This window comes from Felis catus, chromosome A2 (assembly GCF_018350175.1).
Source record: "Felis catus isolate Fca126 chromosome A2, F.catus_Fca126_mat1.0, whole genome shotgun sequence".
NCBI classification, from domain to species: Eukaryota; Metazoa; Chordata; class Mammalia; order Carnivora; family Felidae; genus Felis; species Felis catus.
The window spans coordinates 155,781,154-155,803,914 of record NC_058369.1 but is presented as its reverse complement, the minus strand read 5'-3'; the positions used below and the strand labels follow the sequence as shown (position 1 = coordinate 155,803,914).

Below are 22,761 nucleotides of genomic sequence, written 5' to 3'. Positions count from 1 at the left end.
GCCTCAGACTAGGCAGCAGCAAAGCTCTTATTAATTCAAGAGGCCACGAGCCAGGAAACTGAGGGCCTCAAGAAGATTCTCCCAGGAATCCAGGGCAGTTACATATTCGGTGCACAGGCACCTTCCCAAATGTCTATTCCTTATGGGGCCAAGCGGTACCCAAAACTTCACTGGGCATAATTTCTGCAGCTTTCTGGGGCAGGAGATCCATCTGCATGACATTTTCTGCTCCTGGGAATGAGGAATGACGTCTGTGTATCCCCGGCCCTCCCACGTTCCCGTGTGGCTTCGTGGCCAAAGAGCCCCTGGTCTGACCCGAGCCCACTAGCTTGCTGCAAAGTGGTGACTGCAGAGGTGCCCTCGTGGGCGTGCAGGTCAGGGACATCTGGGGAGCAGCCCAAGTCCTCCCTCAGACACTCCCCCGTGAGCCCCTCTCTGATCTTTAAAACCATAAAGAAGCAAATCAGCAAACAGAAAAAGGATCCCTCCTCCTCCAACAGCAGCGAATGCACCCTAGGAAGCTGGTGTCCACTAAACCCTTCCTTTGCGGAGATTAAATGCCTCGGCAGCATTGAGCTCTCAAGAGCTCTTTATAGCTTTGCTCAGACCTGCACGGAATATAAATTACGGTTGAATTATACACCATCGTGTCAGCAGCAGCCAACAGGCAGGTCACGTGGGGTTTTCCATCCAGGGTGCCTTAGGGGTTCGTTGGGATGAGGCATGGAGTGGTGACAGGCCCCCGAGAACACACTGTGAGGCATGGCGCCCTGAGTTCGGACACAACCACCCATCATTCTGGAAGCTCTGCAAACGCTCCAGGCAGAGACACTGCAGGCGTGCCGCCACACCCCCACCCTCCCGGGCAAGCAGCGTGTGTGTTCCCGGGGTCGCGCCTACGTGCTACAAGGCTGTTCTCTGGGCATAATCATGCCACGGTAATGCAACATCCCCAGCTCAAGCACTGAAAGGGACTGGCCCGTGCATACAGGTTGGCATCGGTTCTAAAGACAATGCTTCCAGATTCCTAACATAGAACCTGGAGTCTTATGCTTTGGTTTTTGCATAGCCACAGGGTGGCCTCCAAATCCGGAAGCGCTGGTGTCACGGACCGAATTGCGTCCTTGCAAACTTTGTACATTAAAGACCTGACCCCTGTGCCTCAGGATGTGACTATATCTGAGACAGGCTGTTAAAGAGCTAATAAAGATAAAATGAGGCTGTTAGGGTGGCCCCTAATGCCAACTGACTAGTGTCCTTACAAGAAAAGATTAGGACATACAAAGAGACACCAGCCAGCTGTGTGCAGAGAGGCAAGGCCACGTGAAGGGGCAAGCAAGAGGGTGGCCGTGTGCGAGAAAGAGGCCTCAGAGGAGACAACGCCACTGATGCCCTGGTCTTGGACTTTCAGCCTCCAGGACTGTGGGAAGATAAATTTCTCTTGTTTAAGCCCCCCCCCCCCCCCAGTCTGTGGAATTTTATCTTGGCGGCCCTAGCAATCTAATGCAACAGGTGAATACATAATAAGTGGCTTATTACCATATCATTACAATCCATGTTTCCAGACTTTATAGCCACCCTGTAGCTAAAACAGGCATCTCAACAAAGCCCTATAAAACAACAGGTGCTGGGCATCTTCTGGTTTTTTGCCCCCACCTCGTCTTCCTCACCTATGTTATCTGTGCTTACTCTCACTCAATACCCACCAATCCATCTATTCTTTTGGGTGTAGATTTAGATTTGACCTTAAGAGCCGTGGCTCTTGCGGCCTCTACGCCAAGGACGGAGCCTTTGCAAACTTGGGCAAATATCTAAAGGCCTGAACAAACGGAAGAGGCCGTTGGTGGATGTCCACATGCTTTTTGTGGTGGGAATTTACTGAGATCAAAGAACCTCTGTCCATTGACCTTGACTGGAGACAGACATTTCCGCTGTCCTCCCGGTCTACCCAGAGTCCACATAGCCACTCCTGATGGTCCAAGCCAAGTCCCGTCTCCCAAGAAGCCTTCCCTGAACATGCCTAGCATTAAGATTATTCGCATTTCTTCTGGTCTGGAACAGGCAACCTGACAATTATAGGGTCCCCCCTCTTGTTCTCCGTTCTAGTTTGTGTTCAGCTAGATTGTCATTTTCTCCAGAAGTGGTGGGTAGTGATGTCTCTTGCATTACACACAGCACCAAGCATGAAACTCCATGTCACTGGGAGAAATGGACTTCCAGGCTATAGGGCTTTCCAGTGAAAATACGGGCTTTGAAACCTAGAGGGGAAGGAAGGCGACACCATGCCCGGTCCTCCCACCCTTCATCCTCCCATACCGTTCTGCGATGGCTGAGGGGTTTGCGCACCCACGCATGTGCTCACCTACCCCTGTTTCAGTGGGCACCTTGGGTTTCAGGAAGCGTTTTTGTACTCACAGAAATTCAGCATTGGGATAATACACTCTCTGCAGGATTATTTTGAAAAGCGATAATAATAAATGTGAAAAGGCTTACAGAAGTTAAAATTGCTTTCTATATGTAAGGTATAATATTAGAAATGGAAGGCTTTAAGTGAGGGTGAAGAAAAATCGTCCTGGAGGACGAGAAAAAAAAAATGTGACTGCTGTTTCAATCTCCATCACCCACTCCATTTCCCCCCAGCCCTGCTCCAGGGTAAATACTACACCAGGAAAAAACGGCCCTTGACAGAAACCAGGAGAAGAGCTCACTCGGGACTCTTCATTCTGTGGACTTGGTTAAACCAGAACCATGGCATTTGGAAGATCTCAGAATACATTTCTGAGAAGGACCATCCTCAGAGGGGGCTCAGAGAGGTTACGGCAGCCAGCAGAGGTCACGTGACAACCTTGGTGGGTTTGCAAAGCAGCTTGTAAGCCTGTGGCTCAACCAGGATGGGTAAAAGGGAGCAACCCTGATAGCAGTGTTGGGACCACTATTTAACAGGAGTCGGGGACCTTTTACAGGTGCCACAAAGCTTCTGATCTGGTTCCTCTGGAACACAGAGGTGGCATCTACAGTTATCCCACACTTATTCATTAAACATCTACTATATAGTGGACTGTGAGAGCTATATTTTTATTATTTTTAGTCTGCATGACAATTTCCTTTCTTCCTTCTGTTAAAATCCACCACCATTTGTTCTCATGGGAAAGCCATGATTCATTCAGACATAAGCACCTGATATAAGCCAAATCTCGGGTGTTGTATCTTCTACTCCTCTTGAGGTTGTGACTACAGACATGCGCATATAGATGTAAATTATACATCTACCTATATTTTGCCCACCTGCCCTTGGATATTTCATGCTTCCTGGAGCAAAAAGTTGGGAAGATCTGAGGTGGGTGGTCCGTGGAGAGCTATGAGCTTTCTATATGGCAGGAACATATCTACGGGTGAGAAAAGTCCTAGGAAGACAATGCATCAAGAGTACAACATCACATCTTTCTCCATGTGAATCTTTGGAGCTTCCTATCCATCTGGGTCTTGGTTCAGAGCTGAGAGTTGGTGGGATCCAACTGGCTTCCTGACTAAACTGAGAGTGGCATCTACAGCTGTGCAGAAAGGAACATTCTCAAGCTGTGAACAGTGAGCTTCCAAGAGTAAAGCCACTTAGCGCATGCCATCTTCCTGCCGCTGCTTCTGTTTTCTTTCCTTCTCTTTCTAGGCCAACTCTTTCTGATGAATGACAATGGTCCACAGAGCAAACTTGGAGAACCTCTAGGATGGAGGGCAATCACGTCCTGAGTTTCTTGCTCGGGACAATGCTTGAAGGAATTCAAAACCTCCTGAAGATCATCTCTGATTCCTGGTTGCTCTACTCATTGGTCTTCCAAAGTAGTACACGAGGCATTTGCAGAAAAAGCCACATCACCCCCCAGGGCCAGCATGAAGCCGGCACAAGTAGATGTATCGTTACCTACGAACTCCTGTCTTGGTGGTCTAAGGCTCTCCTGGCCCAGAGGTCCACCATGGCAGCCTGCACCAGCTTCCCAGTAGGAGAACTGCAGCCAACAGGGGGTTATGCATGGTGGAAAGAGAACTCCACCAAGAATCAGAACATCTGAGTTCTGGTCTCCTCTCTGCCCATGAAGTGGGCAAATCACTTCACCTCTCTGGGCCATGATCCCTCAACCACACAATACAGAGGATGGAACCAGATCTCTACAGTCCTTCCAGTTAAGCGATTCCCTGACTCTTGGTATTGGGGTAAGAAGGTGCCCTTCTCTCTGAACTGCTCTAGGACCGGTTACCGGTTATTTTGTCACATGTGAGCCACTTGGAGAGAAGTTACTGCTTCTCACCTCCTGACATGCACAGAAGGGCTGGTGGACGAGACCATTAGATGTCATTACTCGACATCGATGTGCATATGAGGCTCTGCTCTAAATTGCCATGATTGTAAATGTGGAAGGATTGGGACCCAGCTGTTTAAGTGCCTGGAAGAAATTGGCTCCTGAAAGAAATCTCTCAGGCTTCTGCCCTATCTGATCCAAGCCAATGCCATGTTAATTAGGAGAGGAAGAGGCTTAGGGTGGGAGTCAGAAGATCAGGCGAGCCTGCCACATGGTGTGGTTTATGTTTCCATATGCCTGGCACATTTGTCAGCTGGCCCCGGCCTTTCTTTGAGATGATGTCACCTCATCGCTGGGTCACTGAACACATATATAGTTTCACATGGATCAAACACTGATATGTAATATTTATAACGTGGCAGGCATTGTTTCAAATGCTTTTAATGTTAGCTCTTTTAATCCTCAATGCAACTTTATGAGGTTTGGATAAGGGAAGTGAGGCATAGAGAGGTTAAGCAGATTGTGTAAGGTCACACAGCAAGGACGGGAGCCAGTACTTTCAAATCTACGCTTCTGACGCTTGTTATGTTGTCTCTCATTTCTCGTGCATGTGGATTGTCTCTGGAGCTGGACTGTAAGCACAGAAGCTTCTTCCCCAGTAGGGCTCTCTACTCGGTGGTGATTCATTCAATCAGACTTATTGACTAGATGATGAGATTGGGAGAGGAGCCCCTGTCATGACTAAGTGCAGCCCCAAGGAGGTTCTGGGTACCACACAGACTCACGGCTCAGGCAATAAACTCTCGTTGCTGAATGCTTCAGAGAACTTGGAAAACCTATCATAACCTGCCATAACATGGCTTTGCTCCTTATCTGGGCCACTTAGAGGGGTGAGCTTCTGTGGAGGAACAGAGGTTTTCTATGAGGTGGAGGGTGGGCAGCTCAAGAAAGGCAACGAATCAAGATCACAGCATTAACTTTCTTTCAGTAAGACTCTTTGTAACTTCCCAGTTGGCCAGAAACTAAACCCAGTGGACAGAGGAAGCTGGTGGCCAGAACAGGACCCGCAGGAGCTCAGTGTGGATCCCAGCCCGTCAAAGGGGTCTTCCCTCCCACCAGCATCTCCTGGCTCATGAACGGGTCTCAGCCTGGGCACCTCTTTTTCCTCTTTTCTCTTGGAGATTTGGAGAGTGATAATTACTCATCTTTGCTTGATGAATCCATACTCTAGTGAGGAAAGAGTCACAGGAAGGAGATTGACAGGGCAAAAACATGTCGGCTTTATAAGGCTAGCATGGCAACCGTGGCCACATTCAAGTGCACCTGTACCTTCCCTCAGGCTGACATTTTAGGATGATTTTCCTAGAGGAACGTGGAGGTTTACAAAGCAGATACACTCACCTAGAAGTGTTGACTTACACTGGTGAGCCTCCTGATGCCAGCCTGGGCCTGGGGCCTCAACCCAGGAATTCTGCCCATATGGAGGAGCAAGCAGGGGCAGAGGACCCAGGTGGTACTAAGGTCCCAGAAGCTCAGCCTCTTGACCCAACCACACCAGAGAAGTCAGTCCCCTCTTCTCTTGGGACTTGAAGAGAGCCTTGAAAGGTAGCTTGTCCTCCTGAAGAGAGAAGCTTCCTACTTTATGGACCCTGATGGGAATGCTGAGATCAAAGGAAAGAACACTGTCCAACCTCCCCTTGGCCATACTAACTTAGGGACCAGAAGCAGCTGTGACCCAGAGGCTTCTGGGAAACGTGACTGCAATGGAACTTGTCTGAAAATGTTAAGAGCTGAGCCCGAAGGGGCAGTTTCATTAAATGAAGTGTAGCCTGGAAAAGTGGCCGAATCTTTAAGAAGCTCCTAGGTTTTGTTAGCGGGGGAAGTGGGAAGGACACAGCTATTGGCATTCCTCTCTAGCCACGGCCAAAATTAGGGGATCAAATATCATACTAGACTTATATTTTACCTTCACATAAAGCAGCTTAAGCATTTTTAGATAAAGGGATTTTTTTTTCTTTTTGCTTCATTCACGACCGAGTTTAGTTACACAGAGATATATAAAAAACGGAAATGTATTAATGACATGTGAAATCCTAAACGAGAAGGGATAAAAACTTGGCATACTGCTTCTGGAAAGTGGCCAACTCCTAGTCTCTGTGCAGGCTCAGGTGATCGATGGCATGAAAGCCCTTTGAGGACAACAGTAAGGGCAAGTTGACTTGATTCTTCCTTCGGCCTCAATCACTACCTCCCCTTGAGGCTGCTCCTGAGTGTTCAGCACAGAAAAATCCTCTTTCTCTGTGCACCCACCGGCCCTCTGCTATGGCACTGGTCATCTGCCTCCACCACGGCCTGGGTGGCCATTAAGGACAGGAGCCATCCATGTTTTTGTATGTATATCCTGGGTGCTACCACATGACTAGCATTCAGTAGGCACTCAATTAATGTTTAGTGAGTTGAATTTAGTTTGTAAAGCAAATAATTAAGAAGTGCAATAGAGCTGTCCTCAAATATTTGAAGGACCTTCGGAGGAAGATGGTCCTGACTTTAACTTACGTTACTTTAGCACAAAGGACCCAAGTCCAAAAAGTCAAAGTTTGGAGAAAACATATTAAGGTGTTTTTGTTTTGTTTTGTTTTGTTTTGTTTTACTTTAGAGAGAGAGACCGCATAAACAGGGAATAGGGACAGAGGGAGAGACAGAATCTTAAGCAGACTCCATGTTCAGTGTGAAGCCTGATGTGGGACTCGATCCCATGACCCTGGGATCATGACATGAACTGAAATCAAGAGTTGGATGTTCAACGGACTGAACCAGCCAAGTGCCCCTAAGGTTTAAAATAAGGAAGAGCTGGGGTGTCTGGGTGGCTCTGTTGGCTGAACATCTGACTCTCGATTTTGACTCAGGTCATGATCTCAAGGTCGTGAGATTGGGCTGAGCTTGCTAAAGATTCTCTCTCTGCCCCACCCCCACTTGCACGCATGCTCTCTTTTAAATGAAATAAGAGCAAAATGACAACAAGAGGAGCCAATAAGGAAGCGGCCCCCTGCTACCATGGAGACTTTGACCCAGAGGGGAGACAGGAAATTATCTAGATTTCTGCTCCCAGGATATTCATAATGAGGTGAGTGCCATCAAAATGGTACACAGTGGGGGCGCCTGGGTGGCACAGTCGGTTAGGCGTCCGACTTCAGCCAGGTCACGATCTCGCGGTCCGTGAGTTCGAGCCCCGCGTCGGGCTCTGGGCTGATGGCTCAGAGCCTGGAGCCTGTTTCCGAGTCTGTGTCTCCCTCTCTCTCTGCCCCTCCCCCATTCATGCTCTGTCTCTCTCTGTCCCAAAAATAAATAAACGTTGAAAAAAAAATGGTACAAAGTGATGTCTGAGTTCAGAGGCAGAGTCTGGTTTTAGTGAAGCTGATTCAGAAAGTTTTACCCTATGACCCAGCAATAGCACTGCTAGGAATTTACCCAAGGGATACAGGAGTGCTGATGCATAGGGGCACTTGTACCCCAATGTTTATAGCAGCACTTTCAACAATAGCCAAATTATGGAAAGAGCCTAAGTGTCCATCAACTGATGAATGGATAAAGAAATTGTGGTTTACATACACAATGGAATACTACATGACAATGAGAAAGAATGAAATGTGGCCTTTTGTAGCAACGTAGATGGAACTGGAGAGTGTTATGCTTAGTGAAATAAGTCATACAGAGAAAGACAGATTCCATATGTTTCACTCCTATGTGGATCCTGAGAAGCTTAACAGAAGACCGTGGGGGAGGGGAAGGAAAAAAAAGAAAAAGGTTAGAGAGGGAGGGAGCCAAAACATAGGAGACTCTTAAAAACTGAGAACTGAGGGTTGATGGGGGGTGGGAGGGAGGGAAGGGTGGGTGAGGGGTACTGAGGAGGGCACCTGTTGGGATGAGCCCTGGGTGTTGTATGGAAACCAATTTGACAATAAATTTCATATTAAAAAAAAAAGTTTCTAGAAGATGCTGAGTGCACGCTGAGCCTCGAGGAAGTGGAGGCCATCAGCAAGCCTAGCAAGTTGGCTTGGAGGTGGGCAACGGCAAGTGGTCTAGAGGAAGCCCAGGATATGTGGCTGAAATGGAGTCTGAGGCAAGACTGTGGTCAACGTTCAACTCCCGGCTGGTGCTGCCGACAGATACGGAGCCACAGAATGTTTTCACCAGAGCAGTGACGTAGCAGGAGGCATATTTTTATTTTATCTATGTTTTTAAATGTTTATTTTTGAGAAAGCACGAGTGGGGGAGGGGCAAAGAGAGAGGGGGACAGAGGATCTGAAGCGGGCTCTATGCTGACAGCACAGAGCCCAACGTGGGGCCTGAGCTCACCTGAGTCCCAAATCGGACACTCAACCAACTGAGCCACCCGGATGCCCCACAAGATGTATTTTTAGAAAGGCAGAGTGGTGTAAAAGTTGAATTAAGTGGCAAGTAGAAGAGATAAACATCTATGCGATACTTTTCCTCTGCTAGATTGCTTTTCCTGTATACTATTTCATTTCATCCACACAAAAACCACAGAGGGTAGGCAGCTCTGTTTCAGTTTTACAGATGAGAAAATGGAGACTGGGAGTTTGGTGACTCAGTGGCGGGTCAGAGGTGTCCACCAAGGGCTGAGTGACCACCAAACACCGCCTTAGTAAGAAGGGCCCCCGGTGGCACTCGGGGAGTGGGTATGGATGAAAAAGCCACACAGAATACGGCACAGGAACTATTGGCAGATGTTGACAATTGCTGCGAAGGTACGGGTGACACTGCCAAAGTTAACAATGACTCAGAAGTGACTGGGAGACTCCCCGTGCTGAGGAAGGCGAGAAAAGCAGTTCATTTCATCAGGGGAAAGGAAAGGACAGAAGCTGATACTTGTCAGGCACCTGCAGTAAGCCGGGCACTTAACACATAGGCCAGAAACATAAAGCACATGCATACCATACACAGAGAGAGCGCAAGTCTAGTCCTAGGCATGTTTGAGTGTCCAGAAGGGTGGAGATGTCCAGTGAACTGTTAGAAACACGAGGCTGGAGCTCAGAACAGGCCATTCCATACCATTTCCAGGCTCGTCTGTGCAGAGATCATTACCACCGTGTGAGGAGATACTGGTGCCGAGGAGGCATGTGTGTAGGGAAAAAGAAAAGAACACCGAAGGTCAGATTTACAGGTGAAGCAAAAAGCAAAGGAAGCAGAAAAGGCCCAGGAAAAAGGAAAAGTCATGAGTGTGCTGTCATGTAGGACAAAGAGACGAGAGTCTGAAAACCAGAGACAGGTAAATCCACAGGAGCTCAGCAAGGGGAGGTTCAAGGATAGGTGACGGGCAGAACAGCCAGGAGGAAGCAGGTCTCCAAGAAAGCAGCTTCTGTGACATGGTGGGAACAGAAACCAGACTTCAAGAGATGAGGGAGGTTGGTGCAGGGCTATAGAAGTGATAAGATTATTCTTTTTGCTACATGAGCCCCAAGCTTTGTCTTTGGTCTCAGAGCATATGAAAAGGTAAGGCCCTCAGCCAAAGAGACTCATTTTCCTATTCCTCTAGGAAACATCCCTTGAACAGAAGCAGGCTCATCTTTTCTGCCCCTCCCCCACCCCCGCCAAGAACAGTAGTCTTCATCTACCATGACAAGAGGTCTGTACGGAGTCAGCTCTTACCCTATCAGGTGATGAGCTGCTGGAGGCTCATAAATGTGTCAACAACTTAATTTTGATTTGAGAGAGAGCACTGCATGGTAAGTACAAACCCAGGCTTCAGAGTGGAATAGATCTGAGGTGGAATCCTTGGTCTGGGAACTATGTGACTTCGGGCAAGGTACTTAAACTCTCTAAGCAAGCACTAGCAACTCCAAAGAAGGTACAGCCGGTGATAAACTGAGCACAGATGAGTAAAAACGTAGGAAGTGCTATTATTACAGGCCGACCATGTTCATGTGTTCCACTCCTTAGTTACTTCTCAGCACAATCCTAGAAGGCAGGTACTATTTTTCAGCTGGTGAAATTGAGGCTAACCTTCATCGCATCTGGACCTGATGCTATTGGTAACACTTTGGTAGTAGAAGTGACTCCCTTCATGGCTTCTCTACCCCTCTCTTCCTGTCTTGCCCCCCAACAAACACCTGCCTGCCACTGGTGGGGGGCAAAGAGGAGCCTTCTGCCTTGCTGGCGGGGGCAAGGAGGACCCCTGTGCCTCGGGTATAAACGAAGGCTTGCCAGGAAGCCTGCATCTGCCTTGTTGGTTAATTCCTCAGGCTGCTGTTTTGTCCCAGGTGGGCTCACCAAGTATCCTTCTCTTTAATTCCACGCGTCCCAGAAACAGAGAAAAAAGAGCGGGGATTAGTCTGAAGACCTTAGTTTAAGGTTCTACCATTTACTTAATCGCCTGACCCTGTGCTTGTTTTGTGGTTCTCCAGGCCCAGTTCTACAAAATTAGGGCCGATGGGAAGATGCAAAGAAATAACGGTGGAACAAGGTCTACCGAGGATACGGCAGAGATGCTCTGAAGTGTGAGCTCTTCCCTTCCCCGGTCTGCCTCTTCCACCTGCCTCTGAAGGTGGTGTGAAGGTCCACTGAGACCATCCCCTCCCTTTGGGGCTCCGTGAACTGCAAGTGTCACCCAACTCATAAGTGACCCCCTTTCTGCCCTTTTCTGTGTGGCCAGCACCTCTTCCCTAAGAAGCTGGATGGATAGGTTGAAGTCTCCTCGTCTTCTTCGCTGCTGAAAATCCAGACACAGAATTCTTTTAACATTTTTCAATTTAAAGGTGTCTGTCATTAAAAGGAAAACAGCTCTATTATTACACTAATTGGCCTAGGTGTCTGATTCTTCTCGAAGATTGTGAGCAACCCCAAGACACTGAGTTTTGTTTTACCATCCACAGTGCCTAGAACCCTAGTACTTAGCGGGGACTTAACAACTGGTTGTTTATTTAATGAATAATTCACACTGAACGGGTTCTAATGGTTCATTAATGTGGCAATGGGCTCCCCTCTTTCACAGCCACATCTTGGACATCCTTGATCTTCTGATGGCTTCTATAGATAGGGAGAGTGTATTTTCCAAGGCCCAAGTCAAGACATGTGGTATGGGACAGGATCTGATAACAGGAAAGTGTATTTGAAATCAGGAGACTTCCAGAATGTCTGGGAGGTGGCACAGCTTCACACAGGCCCTCATTCTCCAATTATTTTATACTTAGGAATAAAATGCACATCATTACCCACCTGTCCCCCCCCCCCAAAGCCCAAGTTCTGTTAGGATGGAAAGGATTCCTTTACCCTCTCTGGGGCCATCTTCATAAACCCTTTCCAGAGTAATGCTTTAGGGCTTTTCTGGAATCACTTTCCCACTGGTACGCCCTAGGCCATCGCCAGCCCCCGCTAAGGTGCAGAGAGCTGAACAGTCCAGGATTGTCAAGCCCCTCCCCATCCTATCCACAAGGGGCACGCTGCCCTGGGTTCACAGGTGTGCCTGCCCGCCCTGCCCCCCAGCTCACTGATCCAGGCCAGGTCAAGTCAGCTTTTGGGTACCCAGAGAGCATGGGGACCCTAACTCCTGTGTTCACACAGTGCCTTTCAGCCATCCAAGTAGTGGGGGTGACAAGATACCTGGCGGGGGACAGAGCTCCCCTCCTCCCTTTCTTGGGTCTGGCTATTTCTGCTGCAGCTTCTCACCTGTCCTTAACCCCCCAGGGCAGGAGAGAGGAAATTCCTCATTTATATCTGCTCCTCCCTTTTGTTTCCCCAGGAGCAGCTTTTATGCCCACTAGAAGGGGTCTCTCCGTTTATTTCAGGAACCAGCATTTTTCTTTGATTTATGATTCATTTCAAGAGCCAGAGGCTTGCCTGACAAGTTCCCTTTCTCTGAAGCTTGCATACCTCTGTAAGAACATCCTAGAAGAGACATAGAGATGGAAGCTTTTGAAGCTGCTTTAGAAATTACCCAAGTTTCCATGGCAATCAAACACTGTGAAGTCACCACCACATTCTGGGTCTTTCTGTTTCCACTGAAAAGGCTGTTGGAGAAATCTGTTCTTTCTCAACAACCCTCCCCCCACCCCACCCCCATGCCACCTCAGTAATAGAGATGGTCTTCCAGCGACCCTGCCTTCTCTCTCTTCTCCTGCCTGCCCGTCCCCCATCCCATTCTTGTAACAGTCCATTGTCTGCAAGCAAAGACCCCCAATTCAGGGCAGCAATGTGATTATTTCTACCCCAGGAAAAACAGGGTCTTCTTACCATGATAGGAGGAGACCTTAGGACATCAGTCTCCTTACCTGACTCTGGACTATACTCATTGGATAACTCAGACATGTCTGAGCATGTCTGTGTCAGCAGAGGCAGGCCAGTCAGGAAGGCACCAGGCTGAAGAGAAATCACTCATTCTGAGTGAGACCCCCAATCGCCCACCCCATACTCAGCCTAGACACTGAACCAAAACCATGCCTTACTGTCTAGAGTAACCCAACTTTGCTATATTCCCTTGTCTCCTTTACACTTCTGGGTCTGTCCTGCCCGCGTAGGATTAAAAAAAAATTTTTTAATGTTTTATTTATTTTTCAGAGACAGAGAGAGAGAGGAAGAGCAAGTGAGCAAGCACGTAAGGGGCAGAGAGAGAGGGAGACACAAGCAAGCTCCAGGCTCTGAGCTGTCAGCACAGAGCCCGATGCGGGGCTCGAACCCACAAACTGTGAGATCATGACCTGAGCTGAAGTCGGACACTTAACTGGCTGAGCCACCCAGATGCCCTTTTATATTTTTAAAAAAATGTTTACTTTTGAGAGAGCGAGCAAGCACGAGCGGGGGAGGGGCAGAGAGGGGGACAGAGGATCTGAAGCAGGCTCTGTCCTGATAGCAGTGAACCCGACATGGGGCTGGAACTCATGAACTACAAGATCGACCTGAGCCGAAGGCGGAAGCTCAACCGACTGAGTCACCCAGGCACCCCGTAACTGACTGGTTTTGATTATTCATTACAGCAACTTCATAAAAGATCCATCAACTTCCACTGAAAACATTGACAGTGTGGGCTCTTAAGATTTTTTCAACCCTGCTGTTTCCATCAATTCTAGACATCGTCAGTATTTTCAACCAATCTCAATCAAACACCTGCACTGAAATAAAGGCCTTCAAGCAAACTTCTAATTCTCAATAAATTCTGACCTTACCTTCCCGCTCTGAGACCCTCCCAGTTTTGCAAGGTGCCGTTGTCCCCTACTGCAGTAAGCAACAAACTCAGCTTAGTCTTACCAGCAGCAATGCTAGTTGTGTGGGCAATGCTTGGGGAGCCAGCTTTTGATTAAGGAAAAGGGAGCACACGTCTATGTGATTATTTGGTCATCAAAGAACAGGAGTGATTTTAAGCACAGCAGAATTGGCCTGAGTTAGGGAAAACAAGGTACTGTAAGCAGAAGAGAGGAAAGACCTGACTTCTCAAGACCTTCTGGAGCCCCTGAAGCGAAGGGTTGCCATGCCCGGGTCTCAGGGAGGGTGAGTGTGGGACAGTGATGGAGGCAGAGCTGGCTTCCTGGGCATGCAGCCCGCATAGTTGTGTGCTTGTTTTAATGCTCTGCTGCCACCATCTTGAAATTTGTAATGCTTAAATAAGGAGTCCACGTTTTCATTTTGCATCAGGCCCCACAAATTATACAGCTGGTCCTGGTTTTGGGAGTGGGGGGAGGGGGATGCTTCCAGATGTGTGACAATGCAACATTTTCAGGGGCATGTGACAGTCCCCCTACTTTACCTGGCCACCCTGGGGCACAGACATCATGCCCCCCTCACAGGAGCTGCCATGGGAAGTTGAAGAAGCTCTAGCTATCAGCACCCCAGAAGGAAGCCACCTCACTGATAAAAGCCACATAATATCAAGTGATCGCCTAGGGGAGAACCCCCAGGGCAATCTGTGAAATAGAAGGAAGGCCAGAATGAGGGATGATGCCCCCTCGATCTTCAAACCCATTAGCATTGCCTCCAAGGCCCTACATCTGCTCTGTTTGAGGGCATACCTCCATCTCACTCGGTTCCTGTTACAACGGTCCTCTTGCTTAACTTCCTTGGACCCACCAGGCTCATTTCCATCCCAAGTCCCTTGCATCTGCTGTGCTGTTTGCAAGGACCGATCCACCAAGTCTTTCCAGGAAGACTTCCATTCAATGGAAGAGGAAGACTTCCAGTGAAGGCTTGAGAGGCCTTCTGCCTACCCACTGCCCCTCGTCTACAGCAATGCCCCATCACTCCCTTCCTCCCTCCCAGCTTTCTTTTTCTCCACAGAAACGTCCCATCGTCTGGCAACATATTATATACTTACAGTACTTGCTTATCTGTCCCTCCAACAAGAATGTAAACTCCATGAGGACTTTGCCTTATTCCCCACTCTAGCCCAAGTACATAAACAGTGTCTGTCACAAAGGCAATCAAAATTTATTGAATGAGTAAGTAAGGTGCTGATTAACCAGAGAGGCATGATCTGTTCAAGCAATTTTATCTTTATCATCCCATGGAACGTGTGTCTGCATGGCGTTGGCAGTGATGGGGTAAGACTGTTCAGAGCAGTGTGTCATTGAAGGTGGCTGTTTAAAAAAAAAGTAGCTAAAACAATAATATCTCAAAATTTTTTTGAGAACAGCACTCGGAATTGTCCTAAGCCCTTCACGTGAGTGAACTCTAGAATTCTCACAACTGCTATGCTTCTGGTAGGTGCCATCATTTGTCCTCTTTACAGATGAGAAAGTTGAAGCAATACATGAAAGGTGGTTAAGTAACTTTCGTAAGTCACAAGGCCAGTCCAAGGCTCCATTAGTCCTGGACTAGTTTTTCATGACAAAACTATAATTTTCCCTTTTAGTTGCATGATTCTACTTCCTGAACAAAGAAAACTTTAGTTTGGTGGCGGGGAATGGAAGGAAGGTAGCTCACGGTCACGTGTGCACAGGGACATCCAAGAGACGAAGGTTGGTTCCTCCCATGAGATCTCATAGATACCTTCACCGTCCACCCTACTTTCCACCTCCTTCTAGGGTCTGCTTTCTGTCTTAGCATTCCCTTCCGGGAATTTAATGACAAAGCTTCCCCTGGTTCTGGAGACTATGTAGCACCGTGGCTTTGCTGAGTGTTTGGTGGGCAGGTTGTAGGCATCGTGGTACGGCCTTTACTGACCAGACTTGGGTTTACAGGACCAAGGCTGCTTACTAGTCTCCTCTGAAGTGCAAATCTATAACGGAGGCAGGTCCCCTTGGGTGGCAAGGACGGAACTCCTCCAGATTTTTTCCAGCTGGAACTCCTTCGGATCTGTTCCAGTTCTTCAGGTGAAAGTGAAGCCCTTCTGCTGCCTGCGTTGCTGGAGTGATTGATCCTGGCCACTCGTTCTACATTAGGTAAATGTGTAGGTTATTTCTTAATCCCCCTGGCAATGTGTCTCCTCCCCCAAATATCTTTGTTGTGAATGTAATTACCAAATGCTAATAAATATTCAAATATGCACCTTCCAAAAGGCAAGACTTATTCCAGGGTATGAAGTAGTTTGTGAATCTCTGCTCAGGATTTTATAGGAAATGTTGTAAGACAAAAAGCCAAGAAGAGAGTTGTGATGATCTAGTGAAATCTCACATGAACCTATAAAAGCAGTTTCGCAGGGTAAGTAGATGGGTTTTATGCCCTTGTTTGGTCACGGTAGATTATAGATACTTCTCTGCCTATTAGAATGGACTTCACTTAGGGCATACATATAACAGTAACAGCTACCTTTTACTGAGGGTTTTATAAGCTTTGCAGCATGGTAAGTCATTGAGTTATTGAATTTACTCTCTCCTCCAACTCAGAATATCTAATTTATATGGTCTCCCTCTTCTTACCCATGAGTCATGAAGTAATAACCCACGGTCATGAAGTTGGAGGCACGGTGCCTCTGGGACTTATAGAGATGCAGTCCTAGCCACGTTTCTAAGTAGTGCTGGAACTAGGAGTGACAGTGGGGAGAGGCTGATGGGAGCCCTGGATGTTGTTGTACTTTGTGGGCATTTCCCAAATCATGTCATCACCTAATGGCCATAGTCCCCCAGGAAAAACACCTATTGCCTCGGACTTTCCATTTTAGGCTTGTAAGTTCTCAGAATTGCTGGGCCTTTATCAAGGTTTTTGTCTATCAGAAGAGGAGTATCTGGGGGTTAACTGTACAGCTGAACCGCTTTCTGGTGAGCCTGGTGGAAGGGGTGACATCTGGCCTCGTTGGTGTGCAAACCACTGCAATCACTGAAACTTGATAGCTCGAGCTCCTTCAGGGCATTCTCTTCGCTCCCCTTGACTGACTGGGAAGGTAGAAAAGGCCACACTGGTCACAGGTGGTAGGAAAAGGACCTTTAATGATTTCCTTTTCCCATTACCACCTGTGCCCTCCATTCTGGCCATGATCTCCTCCAGATGCCCCTTTGTGCTTTGAGAAAGGAAGAAAAGAAAGGGAATGGAGTGAGATTCTGGGACTGGAACCTGCATAGAAGCACAGCCTGGAGCCGTGCCAGGGTGGGAAGATGGGTGTGGGGCCCGGGGTCATGTGGACCTTCAACACGGAGCCGAAAGTCCACGCAGCAGGATGAACTTCTGTCACAGGCCAGCTCTGGCTCCAGTGCTGCAGTTCACTAGCTGGGGGGCCTGGGACAAATGACACAACTACTCTGATCTAGAGACACAGACAGTGGATCACAGTGGATGGTCTCTAAAGTTCCTTCCATTCTTGGCACTCTTGAGCCCCCATTAAAGACAAAGCGCTTCATGAATTCAAGTACAATTCATACCCTACTTCCAAAGGGAATTTAAGACATTTTATAACAGAAGTATAGAGACCTTGGGACTGTTCAAATAAAGAGAGAAAGAGGATAAGGAATCCCCCAGAGGGGGAGCAGATTAGACCAGGAACAGAAAATAAGGCAGCGTACTTTTTCAAGGATAGCTGTTCCACTGAGACAAAATACTTTCTCTCTGTTACACACAATTCATTTTTGCAATGCACGCATTCAAAAGATATTTGAGAGTGCAGACGCTGTTCTCAACTTGGGGGATACCTTAGAGAACAAGGTGAGCAAGGTTCTGGAGCTTACATGTTAAGTGGGGCAGAGAGGCAATGAACAAACACACTGCAGACACCTAGGGCCCAGATCTTGGTGTCTAATACCATTGTCCAATAAAAGGAACCAGGGCTCCTTGGAGAAATGGCTCATCCTAGGTCTGGGCAGGAAACATAGATGAGCCTGGAGTACCTTGTGGTATGCCAAAAAGTAACAGGGGCTCAAAAACCCCCTCAAAACAAAACAACAACCAAAACCCACATTGATGTCAAAGAGGCACAGGGCCACCTGAAAGAGTTCCCAATGGCCAAAGCTGAAGCTGGGACATTAAAACAAATCTAGAATTGGATTATAAACCAAAGTAAAAAATTAATATCCACAAGTCCACACTGATATAAATAAATGACTGAATCAATTTATAAATGGAAAAGAGAGGGACGCTTGGGTGGCGCAGTCGGTTAAGCGTCCGACTTCAGCCAGGTCACGATCTCGCGGTCCGGGAGTTCGAGCCCCGCGTCGGGCTCTGGGCTGATGGCTCAGAGCCTGGAGCCTGTTTCCGACTCTGTGTCTCCCTCTTTCTCTGCCCCTCCCCCACTCACTCTCTCTTTCTCAAAAATAAACAAATATTTTAAAAAATTTTTTTAAATTTTCAAGTGGGGAAGAGAGGCAAATCTCCCTTATAGAAGAATTCCAAATAACTTAAGTAGATACTCCGCCCTAAAGGAGAGGGAGTCGAACTCCCCAGCCCTCAGGGATGGGCTGTGCCTGGTGACATCCTTCCAAAGAGAAGAGTATGGACAGAGGGAAAAGAGAGTAACTCTGCAGTAGAGAAACCCACACACACGACTTCAACCGGGTGATCAGGGGCAGTGTCATGAATCACGTGGGCAGGTTGTACTTGTAACACGATGTGATGGAATGACACTTGACCTCTGCCCTTTTTCCTCCCAAACCCACTACTCGGCCTAATCACGCACAAAAATCAGGCAAGTTCCAGCAGAGGGGCCAGACTGCTCTATGGATGGGCAGGGCTCTGCGGAATTGCTGAGGTCATTAAAACAAGGACAGTCTGAGAAATGACTCCAGCCCCAGGGAGCCTAAGGAGATGTGACAACTAGATGGATAGATATCAGGTAAAAACCTAGAGAATCTGAATAAACTGTGGACATCCGTTAACAATAATTTATCAATATTTATTAATTATAACAGACTATGCTAATGCAAGATGTTAATAGTAATGGAAACCATGCGCAGGGGCAGAGGGTAATATGGGAACTCTCTTTACTGTCTGCTCCATTTTTCTGTAAATCTAAAATTATAAATCTAAAAAATGGATCTATTAAAACAAAAAAGGGGATCTGAAGGTCTGAGAGGGAGGAAGTCCGGGCCTCTCTCCTGCTGGCCCCGAATATGCAAGCTTCCTAGAATTCTGTAGCTGCAGGGAAATGAATCCCACCCACAACGCTGTGAACCCTGGAAGAGGACCCCGGGCTCAGAGGAGACCAGAGCCCCTGCTACAGACACCTTGACTGCCGTTTTGTGAGTCCCAGAGCCGAGAGCCCGGTTAAGCTCTGCTTGAAATTCTGATCTGTAAAAACTGTGAGACAATACATGTTTGCTTTAAGCTGCTAAAAAACAAACAAAAAAACTGAAACCACGACACAACAACAAACATTTCAGAAAGCCCTGAGCGTGCCGTAGAAAGTTGAATTAATGAAAATGTAGAGAGTGACTAGGTGGCGCCATGAGTTTGGGCGGTCAAGGAAGCCCCTTCTTGGGGGCACTTTTAAGCTGGAGTCTGAGTCCGAGGAAGGAGCCAGCCAGGAGGCCCGTGCAGGGGGGACGCCGTGAGCAAAGGCGGCAGTCAGCCCAGGGCCTTGCAGCGAAGCCCTGTGTGCTCCAGGAAAGGCAGCCGGGCGGCTGGACTGACCTGAAAGCAGGCAAGGGAGGGCTGGGGGGATAGTATGAGCCAGACGATACGGGCTTCCATTAAGGACAGAATGTCTGGTTGCCCCTAGGATTCATATGTGGCGATACTACCCCTGAGGTGATAGAATTAGGAGGCAGCGATTCGGGGACATGATTAGGTCACAAGGGTGGTGTCCTCATGACTGGGATCAGCGGTCTCATGCAAGAGGCCCCACGGAGCCCCCCGGCTCCTTCCGCCACCTGAGGACACAGCAGGAAGGCGCCAGCCTGTGAACCAGAAAGTGGTTCTCACCAGATGCAGAATGTGCCAGCACATTGATCGTGGACTTCCCAGCCTCCAGAACAGGAAGAAATAAATTTCTGTTGTTTCTAAGCCATCCAATCTCTGGTATTTTGTTACAGCAGCCCAAGCTGGCTAAGACTGCTTTTTTTTTTTTTTTAATTTTTTTTTTTCAATGTTTTTTATTTATTTTTGGGACAGAGAGAGACAGAGCATGAACGGGGGAGGGGCAGAGAGAGAGGGAGACACAGAATCGGAAACAGGCTCCAGGCTCCGAGCCATCAGCCCAAGCCTGACGCGGGGCTCGAACTCAGGGACCGCAAGATCGTGACCTGGCTGAAGTCGGACGCTTAACCGACTGCGCCACCCAGGTGCCCCTAAGACTGCTTTTAAAAAAGGGTGAAGACTTTGGATTTTATTTTCACTTTGACTAGAAGAAGCCTTTGGAGCACTGGTGGCAGATAAGTGACATACCTGACTCACAGTTTTAAAAGCATTATGTTAACTCTGCGAAGGACTGATTGCTGGGTGCCAGGGTGGCGTCACGGCATCTAGATAGGAGGCTCCAGGATTAGCAAAAAGCTCACAGAGGCTTGGTCCTGAGTGGTGGTGGAGAGGGCGGATGCCCCGCGGGAGTGTGTGAGAGGGCGTGTGGCGGGGGTGGGGGGTGGGCTGGAAGTTCACACTCATCTTGTGGATGTGGGCCCTGCGGTGGCTCTGAGGGTGCCCAGTGGGTGAATTACAAGGAACCGTAGCCGCCCCAGGCTCCCCCACCGCGCTGTCTTTTCCCCGTGTCATCTTGTTCCTGTGATTCTGAATACCACTGATGACTCATCAAGACACGCGGCTCTGGCAGTTTCTTGCACCCAGTTGGTGCCGTGCCATGCCGGGCCAGATTCTCTCCCGGAGGCTCTGGCAAAGGGGACACTGGATCCCACCCACTGCCCCCAGCCCCCGGCCCGACTAATTCGCCCTACTTAATTAATTGCCTCCTCTGCGCTGAGTGTTAATTAAACAATTTGTTGCTAGTTGTTTCCCAAGGCCCGGGGTACCCTCTGTTTAACCAGGAACTAGTTAAATCTGGAAGAGAGTCGGGCCCAGGGTGGGCCATCCTCCTTCGCGTTGGAACAGAGAAGAGGTTAATGGAATTCTGCTTTTTTTATTATTATTATTATTATTATTATTTTTTTTTTTGGCCCTGGTAGTTTCAACTAATATCAGGTAAAATTCCATCTTGGACTCTTGACTCCAAATTTACCTTTTTCATTCTTGCTGACCCTTCTTCTTCCACCTGTTCACCACGCCCTTGCCTGGCCAGCACCAGCCCAAATGCTGCCGTTGGTCCCCACCAGCTGTTGTTGTCACTCAATCTAATCCTTGGGGCACCAGCCCGTGCTCAGTACAGATGCCTGGAATGCCAATCTGGGGGAAAGCTAGGGCTGTGAGACCTTTTGGCCACAAATACCCGGAGTCCGAGTGACTGATTGTTTTGCCATATCCATGACGTGGCTGTCACTGGTAGTGGACTCTCCAAGCACCTCAACAGCCTAATCCTAGAAGGTTGATTCCCAGGGGCCAGGGACGGGTCAGGTGCTGGGAGGGTTTGGTGCTGAAAGGGCTCTTTGACACACAGGGTTCTATAGGCCAAAGAATCTTTCGGGGTTGACACCCGGGCCTCTCTAGTAGCTCTCTCTGCTGAGCAGGGATCAGGGAAGGACCGCGTCTGTTCCTCAGTCGGCTCCCTCTCCAGCTCCTAACCGAGCCAAATTCACGGGGTCAGGAGACGGCAGCTGCCCTGGGCATCTGGCCCCCCACAGCTGTGTCTGGCCTAGTTGGAAAGGACACTAGCTTGAGGCAGAAGAGAGTTTTCTCCCACCCTTGGGAGCTTCAGCTTCCCCAAAAGACCACTGTTCAAGGGGTCAGCTCTTCGTGGCTTTGTCCTTGTTCTCCTCCGTGGGAGCCTGGCCCGATGGTGCCCACGAGGTGTGTGGACACCATTTCTCTCCCTAGCCTCTTGTGGGAGGGCACAGCCCCACTTATGGACCCAGCGAATGAAGCTCCAGGCTGGAGGGAACGGGTTAACTCCAACCAGGGCGGTGTCCCAGTCGGCAAGAAACAGTTCTTAGAACAGCAACTTCCCCGAAGCTCTTCTTGATGCTAACATTTTATCATGAACTATGATTTTGCCGTAATAAAAAAAATATAGTGCGTGTCCTAGAAGGCAGATTTCGCTGAGCCCCTCAGTAACCAGGGCTCGGCTAGGTCTCCACAGGAATAACTGAAGCCCTGTGGTGGCACCTGCCCATCTCTTGCCGCATAAGGCTTTGAGAAACAGTCACAGAGGTGCGGGAGTGGAGGGAAGAAAGAAAACAAATCGTGAGAGGTCTTGGCCAATTGGCTCATCCCTAGAAGCATAACATTTTACAACCGGAGAGAGCTTGAAAGTTCAGCTCTTCCTCAGGCTCTCGCCCTGCTTGCACATGAGGATCACCCCCAGAAGTCCTGCTTGGACTGCTCTGCGGTGAGGGCCCAGCATCAGTGTTTTTAAGGGCTTTCCAGGTGATTGGAATGTGCAGTGACTGAGAACACAAGGTGAGCAATGCGCTCACTCATCCACTCTGAGGGATTCCTCTGATTCCTCATCATTCCAAGCTTTCAGACTGTCTTCTCCAGAGCCCCGGGCTTGCTGGTTGTGGGCAGGGTTCCAGGCACCCCTCCCTCTGCCCCTACACCTTCTCCTGGGAGAGTTCTCACCTATGTCTCAGGGGAGCAGGAAGCGCCCCTGACCGCACCCTGGTCACAGCTGTTGGCCCAGCCATGGTCACTCAGTTCTGGCCTGTTTACTGCCTGACCAATGGCGTGTGACCTGGCCAGAGAGGATAAATGGGCTAATCACATTATCTCTCTCTCTCTCTCTGTCTCTGTGTCTAGAAGCTGACTTGAGCCGCAGCAGGGAAGGAGGTCACCAGAGTCCTGGAGACGCGGCACAGTCACACAGGATGTGGGCTGTGCGCCTGGCCTGGAGAGCAGGCAGTGCATGCGGAGGGGGCTGGGAACAACTCAGAAGGGTGGGGATGAAAGAGTGTCAGCGCCTAGAGCTCCAGGATTCCTGCTCTGCCTGCGGCCTGTTTGCTCAGCTTTTCTCCGATTCCTAGGAGACCTTTCTAGAGCCTTAGAAAAGCCCTGTTTT

The 22,761-nt window shown here is 48.7% G+C and overlaps 1 protein-coding gene and 1 long non-coding RNA gene across 3 annotated transcripts in view; both read right to left on the bottom strand.

Moving 5' to 3' along the window:
- Nucleotides 1-22,761, bottom strand: part of TMEM178B (transmembrane protein 178B) — a 359,499-nt gene that overhangs the window by 10,944 nt on the left and 325,794 nt on the right. The window contains exon 4 of one of the 2 annotated variants that reach the window (XM_045052854.1): nucleotides 14,706-15,670. The exons of the other annotated variant lie outside the window; for it this stretch is intronic. Coding sequence (XP_044908789.1) covers nucleotides 15,390-15,670 — 281 coding nt within the window. The 3' untranslated portion in view covers nucleotides 14,706-15,389. Of the gene's footprint in view, nucleotides 1-14,705; nucleotides 15,671-22,761 lie in introns of those variants that run through there. 2 annotated transcript variants of the gene reach the window in all.
- LOC109497656 lies at nucleotides 11,255-12,890 on the bottom strand. The gene is made up of 2 exons (XR_002154008.3): nucleotides 12,183-12,890; nucleotides 11,255-11,401 (listed from the first exon to the last, which is right to left on the bottom strand). It is a non-coding gene; the product is annotated as an uncharacterized LOC109497656 (long non-coding RNA).